This window comes from Pecten maximus, chromosome 12 (genome assembly GCF_902652985.1).
Source record: "Pecten maximus chromosome 12, xPecMax1.1, whole genome shotgun sequence".
In the NCBI taxonomy this organism is placed as follows: Eukaryota; Metazoa; Mollusca; class Bivalvia; order Pectinida; family Pectinidae; genus Pecten; species Pecten maximus.
In genome coordinates, this window is record NC_047026.1 from 20,203,142 (window position 1) to 20,226,632 (window position 23,491).

The 23,491-nt window shown below is 35.6% G+C and overlaps 1 protein-coding gene across 1 annotated transcript; it reads right to left on the reverse strand.

Annotated features, from left to right (window-relative positions):
* Positions 1 to 808: 808 nt before the first annotated feature.
* On the reverse strand, positions 809 to 23,211 carry LOC117339711 (NHL repeat-containing protein 2-like). The gene is made up of 11 exons (XM_033901429.1): positions 23,140 to 23,211; positions 20,654 to 20,799; positions 19,462 to 20,057; positions 18,699 to 18,833; positions 17,199 to 17,331; positions 16,767 to 16,860; positions 16,220 to 16,451; positions 13,751 to 13,876; positions 8,869 to 9,072; positions 3,730 to 3,940; positions 809 to 2,633 (listed from the first exon to the last, which is right to left on the reverse strand). The coding sequence occupies exons 2-11, from the start codon at positions 20,694 to 20,696 to the stop codon at positions 2,368 to 2,370; spliced, it is 2,040 nt and encodes a 679-aa protein (XP_033757320.1). The 5' UTR covers positions 20,697 to 20,799; positions 23,140 to 23,211; the 3' UTR covers positions 809 to 2,367.
* Positions 23,212 to 23,491: the final 280 nt, after the last annotated feature.

A 23,491-nucleotide genomic window follows, 5' to 3' on the forward strand; every position in this document is an offset into this window, starting at 1 on the left:
TTAAAGCCACATACTCCCAAACAACCTAAACTTCTGGTTGCACACATGTATTAATGCCAATCCAAGATGCTCATTCACGCTCTCCTAATATTAAAATGACCACTGGCCTGTACACGTGACCAGGGGAGTCCTTGAGACATTGATGTGTAAAAATAACTCGCCCCATCTATATTTATCGCAAGATTTGTCACGGAGCCGAGAACGAGGCTATAACAACGTGCACTGCACATAAACTACACACATGGCTGTTGTTTACATATCAAGCATACGTGAACTTTGCATAATAATGCTTTCATTTAAACATATTAACAGAATATTCGCGTAATAACTGAACAAAACAAACATGGTTTACATTTAAATACTTAATTTTAAAATGTAGCAATATGCTTACAACAAAACATCGATAAAATTTTAGATCTGTGAAGTTGACAATGTTCAAAAGCTAACCAGCAATCCAATAGACATCCAGCAAAATCGGAATTTGAGTCTTTTCCCTTTTCTTCTCTCACTAAGTTCCAACGAATCATTTCCTTTCCTAAGGAAATACTCGGGTTTTGACGATTCTACTTACTTTTGCGTCTTTATTGGCAGAATTTGTCTGCGTTTTGGCAGGTCCATACTTTCGGCGTTCCGCCATTTTGTATGGACTGTAAAACCCGTCGTTGCATTGTTGGACTAATTTTCAGAGAAACTTGGTACGGCAGCCACAGTTATTATTTTTTGGAATTCCCCTATACTTTCATAAATACTCATTTTCTTTCAGTTTCTGATTCATGATAATCTGTTAGGTATGTATCAAGTCCGAAAACTGTAAAAAGCTAAAAATGTTAACATTGATATATGTTTCTTCGGGAGTATGTGGCTTTAAGAGAGTTATTCATAGAAACAAATTTTCTATGTATAGTAACAGTGACCTTTGACCTTTGATCTTTGGACCAGTTAAAAAGCAATCCTATGCAAGTACTTGTGATCAAGAAAAACTGCATTAAAATTAAATTTGGTTGACCCAAATGAACTTGAGTTATCACAAGGAAACAAATTTTCTATTTTAAGTAACAGTGACATTGACCTTTGACCTTCTGACCTGAAAACCATCCCAAGCAAGCAAATGTGGTAAGGAAGATCTGCACTAAATTTCAGTTTGATCGGCACAAGGGAACTCAAGTTATGGCATGGAAACCTCTGTGTGGAGGCAGACGCCAAGATATAGTGATACTTATATGTTGCCTGCTTTTTCAGGCAAATCAGACAACACCCAAATTGAAATCATCAATTCTCTAAAGGTTTCTCATGTGGTATTAGTGAATCTGGTAACTTAAAAGTAAGACACCACTCTTTTATCATTAAATATTCTCTTGAACCAAAGAAGTTCTTAACTTTTATATAACAGGTATGTTATATGAGAAGAATTGTATTCACTCGTCTTTAAGCTAATCAGGTACTCAAAGATAGACCCAACATTTTGTACATACATGTACATGTGTATCTCACTGAACTGGACCTAACAAATACCAAGGCACAAAGTGTATCTCCATTGGTCAGCATCTTGAGAAGAGTATCCTCAACATTTGCCCAGCTGTCTACCAATACATCAAACATAAATTCTTAGGTTCTGCTTTGATTATATAGCACCAACATTGACAGAAACATGGTGAAAATCAAAACTTTAAATCAAATTCATAAATGTTGAACACCTCTTAAAAGCTGCATTGCTGTTAATCATATATGCCATTAAGTTTTTTACCTATAAAATGATTATCTGCTCACTGAGACAAATTCATCCATCATTATTTAAACCATGTGGGATTGTAAATGATTGTAAATAGTTACGTTTTACAGTGGTATAGGATGAAGCACTATTACTGTGTCAGATCTCAGGCGAGGTCAAACAAATACTTTACATTCTTTATACTGTTATACAGAGAAATTTCACCATTTCAATTTTACGATTTTTTTTCTCAATAAGATGACAGTTGTAATAAATAAATGTATTTAAAACTTCACTCTCTATCATAATCATGTCAAAAATAGGAAGGATACATTTTGAACAGGTTGAAAACATATTCTTGCCAGAGGGCTGAAGTATACAATACATAATACAGTCGTTAGAACCCCACTCTGGCCCAATGGTTCCATTGTCTACATTCTATCACTTTACTCTTTGTCAAATATCTGATTAACCAAAAAGGAGGTAGAGAATAGTTGGCAGAAAGACTAGATTACTTCATTATTTACAGGAACTATCCATAAACCTCTCACAATTTATCTTTTACTATCCAAAAGTGACCCAACTGTTTTCGGCTCCTACAAATTTCAATGGAAACAAAGGCAAAAGGATGCTTGAAGCTTGACATATACATGACATATTTAAAATTCAAACTTTAACAGAACAGTTGTACTAGATGTAGTGTTCTCAGTGTCCTGGAATACAATCAACTGTTTGTACACGTTTTCTTTTAGGCGACAGACATTTGTATCATCACAGTAGAACACTCGACACTTGATGTACACCTGGAGAGATTTCAAAAGGTCAAGGTCACTTGGCAAGGTGAAGGACAACAGGGACTGCTCTTCAAAAGTTTCAATACTACCATTTGTATCACATTCTGTGTTCAAAACGTTGTTGGATTCATCTGAAATTTAAGAAAGAAAAAAAAACGTGTTTTCAAATACACCTCATGCAAGAACAAGAAATTTCACATTCATCCTAATTTTCTATACTGAACAAAAGTTGCATGCAAACGATTACAGAGACTTGAGAGAACATTTTAATATTTTTTCATTAAAGATATGAAATAAATGTTCCATTACATGAAACTGAAAAAACATCTTGCATGCATGAATTCCTTAGATATACCTATTCAATCCATTAATTCGGAACATCTAAAAGCAAAGGATTAAACCAAATAAGAGTTCTTGGAGACAAGATGCTCAGTAATCCTGACATTGTTATCCTGACATTGTTAACTGTAATTGTTACGTTCTGGAATAATACACATACACACCTTTATAAAACAATGGAAGCGTTTCATCTTACTATAGGACAATAAATGTATGATACATGTAGAAGAGATTAAAGAACAGGTTCACCTTTCCCAAAAAACTTAATTGCATGTCTTGATATCAGTGTAAAACAACAGTGTTTTATACAATTTTTTTGTGTGCTTTACCCCATTATCCCAAACCCACAGGCCTGACCTTTTCTGTGGGGGAAAGTGGCAGGACTGTGGGTTAATGATGCTGGCTATATCATCTGTGCGTGAGTGTAAGGAACATGGGTTACGGACAATGGCTATATCCTCCCTGCGCGAGTGTATGGATCGTGCGTTACTGACAATGGCTACATCCCCTGTGTGTGAGTTTAAAGACCGTGGGTTACAGATAACGGCTATATTCTATGTGCATGAGTGTACTGATCGTGCATTACTGACAATGGCTACATCCTCTGTGTGTGAGTTTAAAGACCGTGGGTTACAGATAATGGCTATATCCTCTGTGCGTGAGTGTAGGTATCATTGGTAACTGACAATGGCTTTATCCTCTGTGCAGGAGTTTAAGGACCGTGGGTTACTGACAATGGCTACATCCTCTGTGCAGGAGTTGAAGGACCTTGGGTTACTGACAATCGTTTTATCCTCTGTGCACGAGTGTAAGGACCGTGGGTTACTGACAATGGCTACATCCTCTGTGCAGGAGTTGAAGGACCATGGGTTACTGACAATGGCCTACCTTTACAAATCATCATCCAGGTACTGGGAGCTTCCTCTGTAAAGTGATGTCCCTCGGGTAATGGAATGTGTAGTCTCACTTCTACCGCTGTAACTGGTGTGATGTTTAATGGCGGTAAATCTAGGATAACTGTGTTGGGCTTCACAAAGTCATTCACTTTCTTCCTCTGGGAACCATCTGTCTCATCAGGGTTTGGAAAAATAATAGGAAGCTGCAAGAAACATATACAAATCATAATACCATGTAAATGCTGAAAACTGTTTTGGTATTCAATAATGATCTACTGGTAAATATGATAAAGAAACGAAAGGTTTCCATGGAAATTGAAAACGAACCATTGGCTGTTGTTTGTCAAGAGATGGAAGAGAATACTGAATTACACGTATAAATAAATATGTATATCCAGGGTGTGGTTTTTCAGCCATCCCCTAGGGTGTGATATCTCTGTCAACCCCTAGGTTGTGATATCTCTGTCAGTATACATCTGTACATACATGTATGTCTATCCAGACAACCAATATACATTCTCAATATCAATGTGACAGTGGAACAGTGAGCTAGTCAATTATCCTACCTACAAACTATCATCCTGTTATTTCATTATCATCAGGCAGAAGCTAGTGCACACAGCGCGTCAATTTCATGTGTGTACATTTTATGATTTACCAGTTGACATTTGTCCAGGACTATTTTTTTTATTTATACGTGTAATTATTTTAATTAATATAATAATCAGATATGCAAATGCACTTCAGTCTGGCACTTTTTAATGATTTTTATATCCTCTATCAGATTCAGTCACTTTTATACAAGATTTCAAGATATTTGGCTTAATGTAGAAATCATGTTTTACCATATGTCTCCCATCATTTACAGGTTTGTTTCCCATTTGAACTGTTCAAGATTTCTCTGTCACCCCCTAGGGTGTGATATCTCTGTCACCCCCTAGGGTGTGATTTTTCAGTAATCTCCTAGGGTGTGATATCTCTGTCACCCCCTAGGGTGTGATATCTCTGTCACCCCCAAGGGTGTGATATCTCTGTCACCCCCGAGGGTGTGATTTTTCAGTCATCTCCTAGGGTGTGATATCTCTGTCACCACCTAGGGTGTTATATCTCTGTCAACCCCTAGGGTGCTATATCTTTGTCAACCACTAGGGTGTGATATCTGTCACCCCCTAGGGTGTGATATCTCTGTCACCCCCTAGGGAGTGATATCTCTATCACCCCCTAGGGTATGATTTTTCAGTCATCCCCTAGGGTGTGATATATCTGTCACCACCTAGGGTGTGATATCTCTGTCAACCACTAGGGTGTGATATCTCTGTCACCCCCTAGGGTGTGATATCTCTGTCATCCCCTAGGGTGTGGTTTTTCAGCCATCCCCAAGGGTGTGATATCTCTGTCGCCCCCTAGGGTGTGATATCTCTGTTAACCCCTAAGGTATGATATCTCTGTCAACCCCTAAGGTGTGATATCTCTGTCAAACCTAGGGTGTGATATCTCTGTCACACCTAGGGTGTGATATCTCTGTCATCCCCTAGGGTGTGATATCTCTGTCAACCACTAGGGTGTGATATCTCTGTCACCCCCTAGGGTGTGATATCTCTGTCATTCCCTTGGGTGTGATATCTGTCAACCCAAGGGTGTGATATCTCTGTCACCCCGAGGTTGTGATTTCTGTCAACCCCTAGGGTGTGATTTCTCTCTCACCCCCTACAGTGTGATATCTCTGTCTACCCGTAGTGTGTGATATCTCTGTCAACCCCTAGGGTGCGATATCTCTGTCACCCCCTACAGTGTGATATCTCTGTCTACCCGTAGTGTGTGATATCTCTGTCACCCCCTAGGGTGTGATATCTCTGTCACCCCCTACAGTGTGATATCTCTGTCTACCCGTAGTGTGTGATATCTCTGTCAACCCCTAGGATGTGATATCTCTGTCAATCCCTAGGATGTTATATCTCTATCACCCCTAGGGTGTGATATCTCTGTCACCCCATAGGATGTGATATCTCTGTCACCCCCTAGGGTGTGATTTCTCTGTCACCCCCTAGGGTGTGATATCTCTGTCACCCCTAGGGTGTGATTTCTCTGTCACCCCTAGGGTGTGATATCTCTGTCACCCCTAGGATGTGATATCTCTGTCACTCCCTAGGGTGTGATTTCTCTGTCACACCCGAGGGTGTGATATCTTTGTCACCCCCGAGGGTGTGATTTCTCTGTCAGCTCCTATAACTAGAGTATAAGAGATAACATGAGCTGACAACAATACAATAGCATCACTGCAACAATACAATCATGTCATGTCAACAATGTCTTGCATTTTAAAATTGTTTTTTTAATATTTGAACTGAACCCTTAGTAATTACAAGAGCTGTTGGAGAACAGCATAGCTCGTCTTGCAAATGTTTGTCAATAAATAATTAAAATATATTAATTAGTATGGTTTCGCAAATTGTATAATAATATTTATATTGTTTACTTGATCAGATTGTGTATTCATGCAATTTTCAAAATCATAAAATTTATATATATATGTAAATTATTTATTGACAAACATTAGGGAGACAAGCTTATTATGCTGTTGTAGGTTGAATAAATATATTAAATAATTGCTTTTTGACCTATTTCTTGATTTTTTGATAAAATGTTATCTTTATGAGAGTTGTCTCCCTTGAAAAATATGGAACTGTATAAATTGTCTAATGTGAGCATTTTCACATTGTTTTTTTTTTCAGTTTCACTCCAAGAAGGGATAGTGTAACTCCAGAGGGACTATTTTACCAAATATCAGCACCCTAGTACAATTATAAAGTGATGTGTTAATAAAAATTTTAAAAATCTGTTTTTTACCCCCAAAAAATAATTCAGTTTAATTCCGGCAAGGGATAGCTTCACCCCCACAGGGACTCTAATACCATGTATTACTATGCCTTTCAACACTCGCAACATAAACTTAACGAAAAATGGTTAAAGTCCAAATATTTAAAAAACAAACAAAAAAACAAACAAAAAAGAAGCAATTTAAAAAGAAAAAATCTTATTTTTTTTTGTTTTACTCCAGGAAGGGATAGTCTTACTCCAGAGGGACTCTATCGCCAAATATCAGCACCCTAGTACAATTATAAAGTGATGAATTCATACCTTTCAACACTTGCACCAAAAACTTAACCCACGCAGAAATATTCTAAGTCCAAAAATTTTAAAAATCTGTTTTTTCCCCAAAAGATCTTTAAGTTTAACTCTGGCAGGGGATAGTTTAACCCCCATAGGGACCATATTAACATAAATTACTAAACCTTTCAACACTTGCACCAAACACTAAACATTTGAAAAACCAACGCCGACGCCGAAGTGACAAGATAAGCTCTCCGTCTTCTCCGAAGAAACGAGCTAAAAATAAACTGATGGGAGAACATCAGGGGGGCTGTGGTGGCCGAGTGGTTAAGGTGTACCGACACTTTATCACTAGCCTTCCACCACTGGGTTGCGAGTTCGAAACCTACGTGAGGCAGTTGCCAGGTACTGACTGTAGGCCGGTGGTTTTTCTCCGGGTACTCCGGCTTTCCTCCACCTCCAAAACCTGGCACATCCTTAAATGACCCTGGCTGTTAATAGGACGTTAAACAAAAACAAACCAAACAAACCAAACATCAATCCTCCAAACATCAATCCTCTCCTACCTTGAGGAAGTTACAGAGAAATCTTCAACCAGAGGGGTGAAAGATAGGGAAGATTCCATTTATATAGCAGACGAAATGGTGAGTATGAACACCTCACTTGAAGCACTTGATGGAGTGCTTTTTGTCACTAGAATACGGGAACTACTGACAGAATTTAAACACAACATACATGTACTTGCAAACTTCAACATTGTGTTGGCTAAAGTTAGAAAATAATTATTTTGTTACCTAGAAACTTCATTCACAATTCAACATTTATTCAAAACCTTAAAATGTTCCATATTATTCAGAGATTAGAGCAGAGTGAGACATATACTATCAAATACAGGGGTCAACTCAAATGTACAAAGTATTCATACACCTTCACCGACCTACAGGTAAATTACAAGGTTACATGGTAACATGTTATGGAAACAGATACAGTTATGTAAACAAACCTTTACACAATCTTCAATACAGAATTATAACTAATGGGAAAACTTCGGTAGCGTCACAATTAGCTACTCATAGGTAACGTATCAATTTTCTGAAAATCATTTTTGGATGAAATTTTGAGAAATATTTAGATAGCTTTTCCCAAGCATTGAGGATTTGAGATGTGCACATGCAGAAATGAAAAAAATGGTTTTGAGAGAATCCATGATTTTGCTGGTTAGTGGTTTTGAGAGTCCCTGATTTTACTTGTTCAAGTGGTTTTGAGGGAATACATGGTTTTACTGGTTTTGAGGCCAATGATCTCCAAGCTCTGTGAACTGACCAATAGCCAGACAGTCATTATTTTTGGCTTCGCTCGAATGTCAAAGCATCCACGAAATAAACAAACAGATTTGAATGATCTTTCCCTAAAAAAAACACTTTACTTTCTTATTAATAACTATATGCAAGAAATCAAACTTGATATATTAGCGGAGCATGAATGCCCGCCCCCATCAGTATCCAAGGAGATCTTTTTTGGCATTGTTAAAAGGTGTAGTCATGACTTTTCAGAACAAGACAGGTACAGTATTGGTTGACCAGTTGGATGGTCACCTAAGTAAATACCAGTTGTTTTGGTTCCAATTTCATTTGTGGTGAAGTCACTTTAAGTTACAACCAAGATGTATTGACATTTACATTGAAATTGTCAACAAGAGATTCTACCATTTTGGTATACCTTTTTTAAGCATTTTTTTTGTTCCGCTGGAGTCAGACAAAGCTGTCCAATTATGGTTCTACTGTTTTCACAAAAAAAAAAATTAAGTAATCATAACTCTAGAAAATATTAATTGATCATCGGCAATAGATCTAAATATTATCAATATTCAACTATAATTTCCATGTTACTGTTTTGTATCCATTTCAGAGTAAATGAGTGAAAACTAAATCATGAATGACAGGATGACAAAATGATAGCCAAGGGTAACAACACTATATACATGCCTGACTATAAAATAGCAAGGTTATAAAAATCTTACCCGAGATACCGCTTTGGTTTCTATGTCAACCATTCTGATGATATGGTTGTTTGTGTCTGCTATGTACAGTAGTTGATGGGTCTGGTCCACACACAAACCTCCTGGTTCATTGAGGTCGATGGATATACAGTTATCTCCCTTCTCTGAACGAGATGGCGCTGCCCATGTTTCACACATCTTGCTGACTAAATCAACTGATTTTATCTAAAAACATAAACAACAAGCTAATGAATTATTACACTGTCTGCGTACATGTGTATTCTATTTTAAAATGACATTTTCACACCTTGTACATGTATCATCATGTGGAATCTCAGAAGTCTGTAGGGCCTTACATCAGAGATTTATATACATTGTATTGCATATTTTATATAAATACATGTGATACAATGTAAATGCACAGTATGTTCGTAGTAAGCAACAATTCTAATAACACTGACCTTGAACTTTTATCTCAGTGCATCAACATGTACAGCTAATTAACCAAAGCAATCATTTTCTTCAAGAAATCACTGGTTAATGTTAGGGTATATTAGGCCCTATAAAACTTGAGGTATTTTGCATTAAAGGATTTTCTATTTATAGTAACCTGTGACCTTGGATCTCTTGGTAGTGATCAGTTATCCCAAGCAATGTTATCTATCTATAGGGACAATGGCCTTGATCTTTGACCTTGTGGCCTAGAAAGCTGAATAATCTTATTATAATTGGTCCTTTAGAACTGAAAACTGTTTTAGATATTGTGCATTTACTGGTTTTCTATTTCCATTAGCAGTGACCATGACCTGGCCTCAAGATACAGTGCAGAAAGAAAAAAAAAAACCCAGACAGACAGATAACCTGATTACTATATTGGGCACCATATTTCACAACACAGGTCCTTACATAACTCTATGAGTGACATTTATGAACAATTACATGATTTTTGTTTAATTCAGAAAAGTGTTTAAACATCTGTACATATAATATTTTATTGAGACAGTGGCTTGTTCTTAAAAACTAACGAGATAATCCAGCAATATATATATTTCCACATCAGTATGGTGTACTTTTAGAAAATAAGGTTTTGCTTAATTTAACTTTGATGTATTGATATTCAATAACATGTGAAGTTTTGGATTTGATTGTAACAGTCTAATTTACTGGTGTAATTGTCTTACAATTGTATATCATGAAGACAATTCCCAGGAGATCACAAATATCACTACTTTAATCTCCTCAAACTGAATCTAGTTAAAATTTGTACTTTCTATTTTAATTACAAGTATACTATTGTACCATAAACAATCAAATTAAATAAACAATTTATGTTTTCTTTGCATACATTTGATATCAACCTAAAGATCTGTGTCAAGACACACCTCTCAATTGCAAAATTTTATGACGTAGGTAATTCTAAGTGTGAGCAACATTTAAAAGTAAACTTATGAATATCTAAAAATACGCCAACTGAGGAAATAAATCTGTCAATCTTCATTAAGTCACTAAATATCTCTCTGAAGTTTTCATGACGTAAGGCAGGCAGATAGATAAGAAATTTAAATATTTACATAAATATCGCAAATGGAAGCAAAATCAACCTGCCAATCGTATTTTTTAAAATGTTCCTCCAAGTCTTTTAAGTGTTATAAGAACATGAAATCTGATCGTCATTGATGACGTAAACAGTATGGTCACACAGTATCTTGTTTAGAAAAAAATGTTTAGCTTCACAATGACGTGTTCTAGTAGTAAATCATTTTCATTCACCAATATTTATAAGATGTATGTGTGACAAACATGTACAAGCAAGTACATGCAATTTGAATCACAAGTTATGAAAATCAACTATCAAGCAAAAGAGAAAACCATTGTATCATCATGGGAACAGGAGACATAACAAACATCGCCCCGAGTAGAATTTAAAACCCCTTACTGAAACGAGGGGTCTGCAGCTCATGTTTGACTGTATCTGGCTATTCCTACCAACAAATAGGTGATCATGTCTAAGGAGAGAGGAACACGCCAATTTGAACAAAAAAGTAGAGGATAGGCTTATGCAAGATAATAAAAACATTATAGTTACCATTTTCGTTAAAAGTGCAATAATATGGGTGTTGCTTTTCATGGGCTTAATGCTGTATAAATATGGTAATTATAATACATGTCAATATATAGTACATCGAACCTAGAGATAAGGAATTTGGTGTTATCAATCGAGATAAATAGTTCTGCACTTTAAAAACACAATATCTATGTACTTTAGGCACAGGTACAAAACAGGATTAACAAGTAAAACATCTGACATTTCTGACAAAAATTCATGTAATGCAGCATATCAAAAGAAACTGTTTACCTGGTGATCAATATTAATCAATTTTAATTGCTTTCAGAGACAAGTTTGTAATGGCTCTGGAAATAAAATTTGAAAATATATCTTGCTGAGAGTTATGTTGAAGAAAAACATGCGTAATTTAATAAATTTTGCCTAACAGTCACAAAAGCTATAACATTCCTATAATCAGGTGGTGGAGACTATACCACCAAGAAAGCCGATGGCCTTAATCTTAAAAAGCTTTTCATAATGGACAACATGTTTAATCAATATTACTTAACTAAATGGAATTCCTTGACCTTTTTTAAAATGTCTATATGAATGCATTACATAATTTAAGGAGAATTTTTTAACTATGATTTCTTCCCCTTAATTCCAATATTGCATGTTTTCCTATGAAAAACCTCAAGTTAACTGGAACATTAATGAAGCAATTGTTGTTTATCACAGAATACTAAGTGACGAAGAGATCAATATACATTGCACCAGGTAAACAACTTAACATTGTTATTTGACTCATAACTTTGGGCTGGTATATGGCAATGACATTCTTCTTTTGATTAAAATCATCCTTGTTTCATTAAATCTTGATACGTATAAATATTTTCCAGTTAAGAGATAGAAAGTTTACTTTGACCTATGACCTTGATATTTGATAAGGCACTTTCACATTTAATTCTTTTCAAATTTGCTCCGAAATTTACCAGCAAAATATTTAGATAAATAAATTTTGACCTTGACCTCTGACTTGATGACCTTTATTCCAAAGAAGGACATTAATATCACAATTTAATGATCAGGCACTTTCACATTTGATTCTCTTCAACTCCAAAATTTATCAGCAAAATATTTGAATATATAAAATTCAACCTTGACCTCTGACTCAGTGACTTCATTCCAAAGAAGAACATTTATATCACAATGTCATGATTTTGATATTTGATCAGGCACTTTCACATTTGATTCTTTTCAACTTTGCTCTGAAATTTACCAGCAAAATATTTAAATATATACTTGACATCTGACTTTGTGACCTTCATTTCAAAGAAAGACATAAATATCACAATGTCATGACTAAAGTATTGTAAAGTTTCCAGGTACATGTCACTCCAAAATGTAGGTCAAATACTATTTATCTCAGCCTGAAATGTCACTCCAGCAAGCTGCTTAACAATGACCATATTACTTGTGATCAGGGCACTTTGTTTGTTTGTTTGTTTTTGTTTAACGTCCTATTAACAGCCAGGGTCATTTAAGGATGTGCCAGGTTTTGGAGGTGAAGGAAAGCCGGAGTACCCGGAGAAAAAACACTGGCCTACGGTCAGTATCTTGCAACTGCCCCATGTAGGTTTCGAACTCGCAACCCAGAGGTGGAGGGCTAGTGTTAAAGTGTCGGGACACCTTAACCACTCGGCCACCGCAGCCCCTGATCAGGGCACAAACAGTGTACATTGTACATTTACCATATATGTACATGTATAGGCTAGTGTGTACATGTAACAGGCTGGTCACTGGTAAAATACAGGAAACTTAACCAGAGAGCAACTATATCACAAAAAAAATGTATGGACCCAAAGTCAAATCAATCTAGGACTTAAATGAGAATAACACATATAAATATGGCTTGCCTGTCCCACCTGGTCAGTATATACCAACTGTATCAAGTTTTAAGTACACTGTACCTCTTAAATTCACTAAAATTTCAGTAGTGTTTTTTTTTTCAAAAAACTACCAAAAATAAAACCCTCCACTTGATAGTATGAAAGCACCCTGTATACATCTCACAAATGATCCACACAGACGCAAATGAAGCTTACAGAATTCGCAATATTGTTCTTAATTCAGTCATAAAACTTCCATCAATCAAAAGCTAGCAAATGGCAGATATGTTTTTTAAATTCAGAAATAGAAGTTACAAGCATGTTTGTAGTGTCATGAAATCACATTGATACCAAAATCAAAAGCTGACACAGTATCTACATTTTTTTCAAAACCAAACACTTTCATTTCATTACCATGGCAACCAAGCCTTTTGAAACTGTTGTCAATGTGTTCAGCATCCCTCAAAAACCCTATGTCCCTGGCTAAAATCACACATCAACTAAATTTTGACCAATCAGGGGCCTCCATTTCACTACCATGGCCATTTGAATCCATTGCCATGATACACTTTCAGTACTTTGATTAATATCAATATTCCCACTGGAGTACGCCAAGGAATTCCTAATGTAGTCAATCTATGTCAGTGAAAAAGAAAATTTAATATCTACATTTTGAATTTTCAGAAGCCTGTAAAATGTCCAATCCCAAAACAGATATCAGTATTATGGTAATTGTGTCAAAAGAAACTGATATATGTACTAAATTTCAAAAAAGAATGTTAACAATAATATAGAGCTGTATACACACAACAATACAAAAGATTGTAAAATTTAATGACCACTTTAGTATATCACAGCAATTTCCGTATGAAACTACTAAATTTTAAGCCTGACTGCAATCTTAATTAAGGTCATCAACTTTCTGCCTGAAATAAGATATTTTTTCTTAACATGGGTGAGATCTTACCTTATGATTGTAAGAGTCAGCCACCAGTAATGGCCCTTTGTTGTCTGTCACTAAAGCAACCCCTAGGGGGTGCTGAAGCTTTGCCTCGATCCCTGTGCCATCCACATCACCATATGCAAACAGGTTCTGTTAAGAAAGAAATATATACATGTATAGTCTCATAAATCACCATGACCCAAGCTCCAATATCAATAACACAAAAACTGAAAAATAACAGATATATGTATCAAACAGGAATATAGTTTTGCATTAATTAACAAGTGCAATCAACGATTGCGAAAGCTCACCGGCGGCAGCAATCACACTATATGCATTTATTTTTAATGTATGTATAAGCATGTCATTTTGAAATTGTACATCACATAATATCGCTCCTAGACCTCTAATGGATGTATAAACCAAATAAGAAGGGTGTGGACTTGCAAGCTTTCCAAAACTTACCCCAAAAATCTTTAAAGAGGGTTTTTGTGCCAAAACAATTAAGTCCACTATATGGTAATATGCCTAAAAAATCGCAATTTTTTTCTGCATGATTTTGCCATAACATCAATCCTGGACCTCTAATGAATGCATAAACCAAATTAGAAGGGTGTGAGGTGCATACTTTTGGACTTACCCTCAAAACTTTAAAGTGAGTTTTTGTGCCAAAAAAGTTAATATATAAGTCCACAAAAATGGTAAAATGCGAAAAAATCACAATTTTTTTTCTGCATGATTTTGCCATAACATTATACTCCTAGACCTCTAATGAATGTATAAACCAAATTAGAAGGGTGTGAGGTGTATACTTTTGGACTTTCCAAAAACTGATACCAAAAACTTTAAAGTGGGCTGGGACGCCAACGCTGACGCCGGGGTACAGCATTAGCTCACAGTTACTCGTAACCGGTGAGCTAAAAACTGGTTAAAAAAGACAACATTCTAAAATATACAGTTTTCTTTAACATTTGGACATACAATACTCTCTGTGTGTGTTTTTGGTTTGTTTGCTTTGTTACTATTTTTTAACATGTGATATATATTTAGGTTTTAAGTTCAGAGTTGAAAAACTTTGTTTGTTTTTGTTTAACGTCCTATTAACATCCATGGTCATTTAAGGACGTGCCAGGTTTTGGAGGTGGAGGAAAGCCGGAGTACCTGGAGAAAAACCACCGGCCTACGGTCAGTACCTGGCAACTTCCCCACGTAGGTTTCGAACTCGCAACCTAGAGGTGGAGGGCTAGTGTTAAAGTGTCGGTACACCCTAACCACTCGGCCACCGCGGCCCCGAGTTGAAAAACTATCCAAGGTATACAATACATAAACATTTCTTTAAGTACATTTATGTTTTGGACAAGTGAAGCATTCACCCATATCTAGCTGGCTTTTAGTTAAGTTTTACTCATGCAGGTTACCTACTGTGATCCTTTCTTACCTTTAAAATGACAGAATGCTAACTGTCACCCTGTGTAAGAGATTTGCATTTTATACTTGTTTCATTTTACATTTATAATATCACAATCATATTTGTCAGTAAAGTGTGAGAGGGGAAGTAACTCCAACAGCCATGTAATAAAAGTAGTCATGCACTTGTGTATATATTCCCTAACTAAAAGTGACAGGGGAAATAACTCCAAGCATGTAATTTGGTTTGTTTTTGTTTAACATCCTATTAACAGCCAGGGTCATTTAAGGACGTGCCAGGTTTTGGAGGTGGAGGAAAGCCAGAGTGCCCGGAGAAAAACCACCGGCCTACAGTCAGTACCTGGCAACTGCCCCACGTAGGTTTCGAACTCGCAACCCAGAGGTGGAGGGCTAGTGATAAAGTGTCGGGACACCTTAAACACTCGGCCACTGCGGCCCCCTCCAAGCATGTAATACAGGTACATTGATATTCATACATTTGTGTATATATTCCCCAACTAAAAGTGACAGGGGAAATAAGTCTAGCAAATGTGTAATACAGATACATAGATATTCATACATTTGTGTATTTATTCCCAAACTAAAAGTGACAGGGGAAATAACTCTTAACAAATGTGTAATACAGATACATAGATATTCATACATTTGTGTATATATTCCCCAACTAAAAGTGACAGGGGGAATAAGTCTAGCAAATGTGTAATACATTTGTGTACATATTCCCTAGCAAAGAGTGAGTTCAATCAGAAACTTTAGTGACAGGGGTCTAACTGTAGTTGGAGCAAACTCACTTTGGTTACATGTAATGCGCATGTGCAGAGAAACATAAAGGTTACGATGCGCATGTGTAGTCAACTATGGCCCAACCACGGATTTACTTTGGTCCAATCACAGCAACAAGACATCAAGTATGTATTCGCCACCATTTAAAATTCACATGTAATCAAATTAGATGGAAATGCTTGACTGATAGAACCCACGTAGAAAATGTAACAGGGGAAATAACTCCAACAGACATGTTATACAGGTATATAAATAAATATTCATAAACCTCTTAATACTCACCATAGGATCTTTTTCTCCCCCAACCACACCCTTGACAGCCCCATCCTTAAGTGCCAGGCTCCTGACAGTTGAACTCTCACTATCGGCCACAAACATTGTATTTAGTTCAGGGTGCGTTGACAATGAGAGACCCGACGGTTGGGCAAATGCAGCCCTAGCAGGGTAGCTGTTGTTACGATTTTCTTCACTCCCACTTCCAGCGAATCTTACACATGTTCCTGCTTGGTATTGCCTTCAATAGACCAGTTGAGCATATTTTTGAGAGTGAAAAAAATGCATGCATACTTGTAACAATACACATATGTTTGTATCTGTGATTTTGTGTGAGTTGTCTCCCTTGATGAGTAATCTTTACTCTAATGAAACATACACAAAATTTAGAGTTAAGAATTTAGATTTTTTTTTTAAATAAACTTATTTCCTGTGTTTGAATTATCTCCCTTTCATTCATGAGGACAAGTCATTTGCACTGCAACATACAAATATTACCTTTAGAAGATTTAGTTTGGAACTAGCTGAGAAATATCTTCAAACTTTTAAGACTTACTTCCCCTTGTACCACTTTCCATCCTGAATGAAATAAACCCAGATCTGATGTGTCCCTGCCATCGCAATAAACAGTATGTCGTCTGAATCACTTCCTGCAAAATATAACACTCAAAAAATTCAAATTTAAAACAAACTCCTGAAAGAACAGAAATGTTACACACACACACAAAACACACAAGAAAGAAAGAAAGAAAGAAAGAAAGAAAGAAAGAAAGAAAGAAAGATGATTCTATGATGTTTTTAAAATTTTTTGCAATTATTTTTTTTTCCAAATTCTTCTGATCTAACTAGCTAGAATTCTATTGAAGCATATTTCAGCCATATCTATAGATCATTTTTTTGGTGTTTTCTGTTGGACCGACCTAGAGTCTGTTGGATAGGCATTTTACTATAATAACCCTCGATGGTTCATATGTTAAACAAAACTTACCCACTGAGCAGCCCACCTCCAGGTCCCAAGGGGAGGAAATCTCCTGTTGTATCCCAATGTTTCCACCCTCCTTATCCTGTCCTTGGGTACCTGTTCCAACTACTGTGGTCACAGAACCAGACTTCAGACCAACCTAAAAACCATCAATATAATAACAAATTCATAACAAAAATAAACACACAAAATATATTTACATTTTGTATTCTGGAATTATTTGTTTTCTTCTTCCCTATGATGACCGTTAATGATCCTAACATTTGATAACTCAAAAATTATTAATTGAAACATCATTTAAAACCAAAATCAACCAGGTCCTCATTTCATCAATTTCTTGATTTTAAGGACATTCATTGCCTTGAAAGTTCCCACAGAAAATCATTATGAAAATTTAGGAAAGTCCTAACTGATATTATATATACGCAATGCTTTAATATAGAATAATTTTCGGTAAGGGTTTCCTTAAGTTATGGAAGGTTTGGCCTCATTAAACTTTTAGTCCCCATTTCATTAAAAACCTCTTTTTTCAAAAGTGGAGAGTAGAAGGTCACCTTAATAGCTCAGACTAGCCTTAGTGGTAGGATGCCTGCCTTGAGAATGAAAGGTCACTGGTTTTGAGCTCCAGAGAAGGCGGTGTATCTTTCATTTCTTCATCCTATTTACAGATTTGGTGCCATTGACCATTCCAAGTGAAAGCTATTTGAGATTGAGAGGCTTCCTTGGAGTTTAAGAACCTGGGTTTTGGTTGTCTTCGGGGAAAATACTTTGTGAAGGAGGGAGTAGTGTAAAAGTGGAAAGTATAAGGTCACAGACTAGCAGGAATTTCTCTTAGCCTAGAGGAAGGATGTTTGCCTTGAACTTGTCGCAAGTTCAAGCTCCAATGCAGAAAGGGTATTTTTCGTTACTCCTTCCCGTACACACTTTCGCCATCAAGTCACTAGACCTATTTGTACTCTAGTTGTTACTTAATTTGAACTCTGGTCAATCTCAAAAACTGTGTATCCAAAAGTTAATTAGATAAACAATTTGATAAGCCATGATATCTGTTACAGGATTTCTATTGTAATCATATATGCTGTGGTATATTAAATTGTATTATAGTATATACAGGACCAAAAGATACATATTTCCATCCCAGAGAAAATTCTATCCTGATCTAGACATCTATGTTAGTTCTCTAGCATAAATGATCAATCTGTACTTTAATGAGTCATTTGTATTGCTAAAACAATGAGTCCCAATGTGAATCTCTTTAAAATTCTATGAGTACATGTGTCGGGAGATTTATCACTGAGAATCTGTTAATATATGTCAGGATTATGGTTGTTTGGGAACAAAGTAACAAAGTTGTGTCTAGAAGAAAAAGTTTCATAATTATATGAGCACATGTATCAACAAGAAAAAATATGGAAATTATATTTAATTAAAGGGCTGATTTAACATTGATTTTAGATACATTGATGGCAAGACTGACCGCGCTGGAATATTTCCTACAATGCAAACCTTTCTTATCACATGATTTTCAGTGTCAGCCACATACAGGTCCTCTCCTACAAACACCATTCCCTGAGGGGAGTTGAACTGTGCGTCCTTGAAACAGCCATCTTGTAGTCCTTTCTTCCCTTCTCCCACAACAGACTGTAAAGCCATTATTATAATGTAAACATATCAGTAATGTTGGGGGAATTCATACAGTGTAGTTACACATAATAAACTTTAACTATACACTTAAGAATTAGGTCAGCTCATAAAATGATTGTAACAAATATAGCTATCATGGAAATATCAGATAAGTTTTCCATTGTCCTTTAACTGCAATATGGAAATTCCCAACCATATTTGAAACAAAACTGAAGTTAAATTATGAAGAATGAAGCCTAAATGACTATATATTATATCATGCAATGTTAATGTAATATGACTATTATAGAATAAATACAACCAAGCAAACTAGCCATGGTCATTTTAGGCAGGGTCTCCATTTACAGTGTAGTTTATTGCTACCTCACTGAGCAACATTACATTGACATTGAGGTTGCATAAGTTCAATCTTTAGGATTAATAGTAAATTACTTTATAACTTCCAGAAAATGTCAAACTAGACAGGTTACATAACAATATGTGTCATAATTAATAGTCACTGCTGGGAACAACATGGAATCAATCACCCGGATTATCCCGAGTAGTGACAGAAAATCATTAAAATCATCAATCCATTTTATTGTTTACAGAGGCTACATGTGTAGTACAGTATAGTTACACTCACCTGAACAATGCCGTCTTTGCCACAAATAATGACACGATGGTGTCCACTGTCTGCTATTGCTATCAAATTCCCCTTCCGGTTGACAGCAATCTTTCCTGGAAATTTTAATGGAGTTTCTGTTAGCTTTTCCTTCTCAAGTGAAATTGCCAATGAGTGTGACTTTATCATACCTTTGTCGTTATAGTATTCTAAAGCAAGTTTAAGAAACTCTTCCAAACTCTCCTTATGTCCTTCTCCGACGAAAGTCCGTAGATATTTTCCTGTAGGTGAAACAACTAGCAGTGTAGGCCAACATGCTATACGAAGTTTGTTCCACAGTGTCGCTTCACTATCATTCACTACAGGATGGTTGATATTGTATCGTAGTATTGCACTCAGAATATTAGAAAGTACTTTCTCATTGGCAAACTTTGCGGAGTGTACACCAAGAACCACAACTCCATCCTGAATTTTATACAGATCCTCCAGTTTTTCTAAGTCTGGGAGAATATGGAGACAATTTACACAACAATATGTGAAAAAATCCATCACTATCAATTTCCCCTCTAGTTCCTTTGTTAGAGAAAGTGGTGAGGCTGTATTCAACCATTGTAGATCTGAATGGACAAAGAAAACAGAAAACAAATTCTAATTAAATTCATAACATTAATATTTTCACTAGACCAGTAAAGAAAGTATAAGCTTTTCAATGCTCCAAATTTGTGATTTTAACCTTCAATTAATAAATATAGTTAACTTTATTTCAATATTACACATACAGGCTCCATGCCTATTATCGTGAGAATTTGGCGAGCGTTTTTATGGCATCTTTTTCAGTGATAGTGTTCTGCGCCGTGGAAAGTTTTCGTTCACATAAAAGCTTCTGGTCACATATTAATCAATACTGATTTTTCAATATCCCGGAACATTTTAAGTCACAGTAATATAATGTATGTTCGTCACAATAATAGGCATGGACCCTGTATTAACAGTAGATCATATATCATGGTTTAGGATAGAAAATTAAATGATGATTTAATACTTTTTCTTGGGTAAATTTTATGACCATTTTATGACAAAACACTAGAATAGGTTTCCAGTGAGTTTTCTTTAAATCTTAGATTATTAACTTATTCAGATTTCAGGTAATGAGTGGTAGATTCGGAGTAGCTAGCTTATGAATGATCAGTGACTACACAGTACATGTACAAACCCTTTTCAAAGTCAGGAATTGAAAACTTTATCTCTGTTTCCATTTTGTCAATATATTTCTTCAAATTTCCTGTTTCTTTTCTGTTGTTTCATCTTCCAGTAATTCCTCCAGTAGTTCAAACTCGGCTGCCTGCACCTCGTCCATGGCTTCAAATATACATGATAAGTTGAGTTTGTTTATACTGATACATCTATAAAGAATTCTCTATCCAGACTAAAAATCATTACATTGGAATATTTCATCGCCATCAACAACAAAAGATGTACAATTGTCAGAGCACTCAGGTAAGATATTTATAAAGCACTCATGATCAGGAGCATAAAGTATATATAGTCAAATATTATATAAAAGGTTTTCGCAATTGTTATTATGCATGATATGTAACAATCTTAAATCAGCATATACATTCATGTTTTTATTCAACATGAATGTATGTTCAGTGATTTTTTTAAACTCTGTATGCTACATCTAAACTGTTGACAGTGTGGAGTGACTGGTGGGGGATATCAGAGAGGGTTAAGGGGGAATACAGATTGAAGGGAATGATGGGTAATGTCTATGGTAGATCCTACAAAGTCCATATGTCACTGGTTAAGTCTGAATAACACTCAAGACACATCACTGAAGTGACAATATATAAATTCACACACACGACAAAATTAATACAGAATGGGCTTAGTATAAGTTTGAAAACTTGTGCCAAAATTCATTTTTGTATATATAAAAAAAAAAAAAAAAAAAAAGACCACCAAAAAACTTCCAAAAGGTTATTAAGACCGAAAGAGGCCGCCAGACACCGAAAAACATTTAATTTTAGTCATAATAGCTGACATTCACTTACGAATACGAAAAAGAGTTTTGTGTTATATCATTTTCTGATCTTTTCCGAGAGTTATTCCCCTTAGATCTTCTTGTGCACACCATTACGTATATGTACTCGATTACGTTTTCATCCGAAATATGGGGATTTCACAAAGCTTGAGATATAGAAAAGGTACATTTAATTTTTTGCAAATGATTACTGGGTGTAAACAAAAGAACTTGTAATAATCTTGCAATTGTATATTGTGAGATAACTAAAGCTTTGCGGAATCCCCATACTTCAACACTGTAACTTAAAATACTATTAACAAATGTGTCAAAAAATTAAATCTGTGTTTGAATATTAAATTTGTGATTTTTTAACTTTCTTTTGAGAGAGTAATATGCCTTTATAATATGAAGTTCGTATCTTCATTAAGAGGTTTCCTTTAAAAACAAACATTTCAAATCCTTGTTTGTAAAAGGACAATGGTATAGAAATATGTATATTATGTATGTTATCAATTCTAAATGATCATACATGTATATTGTACATTGTATCATGTGTATTTCGCTATATATGTTACTGGCGTACGTATTGAATATTATAAATTATAATGCATATATATGTATATATATCAGAGGTTATACATCTTAATTGATAATATATATTGTGATTTATCGATATGCATATTAACTATTAAGGAATGTACATATGAATTAATATATGAAAGAAAATAAATTGATTACATTTCTCACAATACGCCTAGTCAGTATTATTTATTCCACACACGGAAATCAGGGGAGGTATAACGCTTATAAAAACAAATCATTCTCGATGTGTAAAATAATGAACAGTGTAAAATGATTTATATATCTTTATTATTTCATATTATTAATTCATTGTTTAAAGTTCTATTCTTTGCTTTTTTGGGTCTTTTGGGGTTTTTTGGGGTAATTCGTGCTGCCCGTTATAGGGTCTGGTTCCGCTCAGTAACTTTGACATTTAAATGGGCGCAACATGGATTGGTCATGGAATCCAACAGTCAACAACGTTATTTGTAATGTTTTCAACTTGTACATATGAACACTGTATATGTATATAACAAGTTGAAGACGTTCATACATTATCAAATGTGATTGACGATTTGATTCAAAGACTGATCTTGAAATTTGGAAGGGCTGCATGTGAGAGATGGGAGACGGGGTACAATCAAATGCCAAACACAGGTGTGTATACGTGTACCCTCTCTAATCGGTCACCCCATTTGTAACTTGGTAATCTGCATGGATCCGGGGTTGTTACCTTTACCTCAGGGGCAAATGTCTAACGTTAGTCTTAATATAAGAAACAGCCAGAAAATACCTATACATACAGCTATTTTTTTAATATAATTCTATAGTCTAGACATGCCCCTGCGCTTTAAAGACGTCAGATCTAGGTGAGTCAAACTGTTAACCTCAGTCATCATACACACATTGTATCAGTCTACTTCCAGACTTCAGCTAGGTAAAGTCTCTGATAAACGGGCCAGTATTCTCGCTGTGTAATCATCTAACATTGCTGGAGTAAGTATCAGTCGTGTCATGTGAAAATCAACATCACAGGCAAACGCGCTGTGTTGCAGCAGTCTCGGCATATACATATCAATAGTGTCGAGTGTGTTAGAAGTTACAAAACTTACCTCTTCCCTGCTTCAGGAAATGAATCACGATTGAATCGTCCGCCTTTCAATGTTAATATCCAGCTTCAAATTTTAGCACAACAGTAGACTTCAGCTACAAGCATAGGAACGACTACGATTTTACTAAATGCAAATTTCGAGTCGGAGCATATCTTTTATCCGGATAAGACTGTACTAATGTTTAATGTATAATGTATAATGTATAATGTATAATTACTATCGGACAGGATTATGTTGAGTCATTAGGAAAGACAACTAGAACGAGATATAATTTTTGTATTACCTACAGTACAGTAATTGACTAAGTGTTACCTCTTTTCCCCATAGCAGACAGAGATGTTAGCACAGTTGC

Bases quoted from the DNA above. Each gene is read 5' to 3' on its own strand.
- LOC117339711 (XM_033901429.1), bottom strand. From the start codon at position 20,696: ATGGAAACAGAGATAAAGTTTTCAATTCCTGACTTTGAAAAGG. The intron at 16,861-17,198 runs GTAAGTTTTGTT...TATATTTTGCAG, and splicing joins GGAGGTGGGCTGCTCAGTGG to GAAGTGATTCAGACGACATA. The intron at 16,452-16,766 runs GTAAGTCTTAAA...GGTCTATTGAAG, and splicing joins GGAAAGTGGTACAAGGGGAA to GCAATACCAAGCAGGAACAT.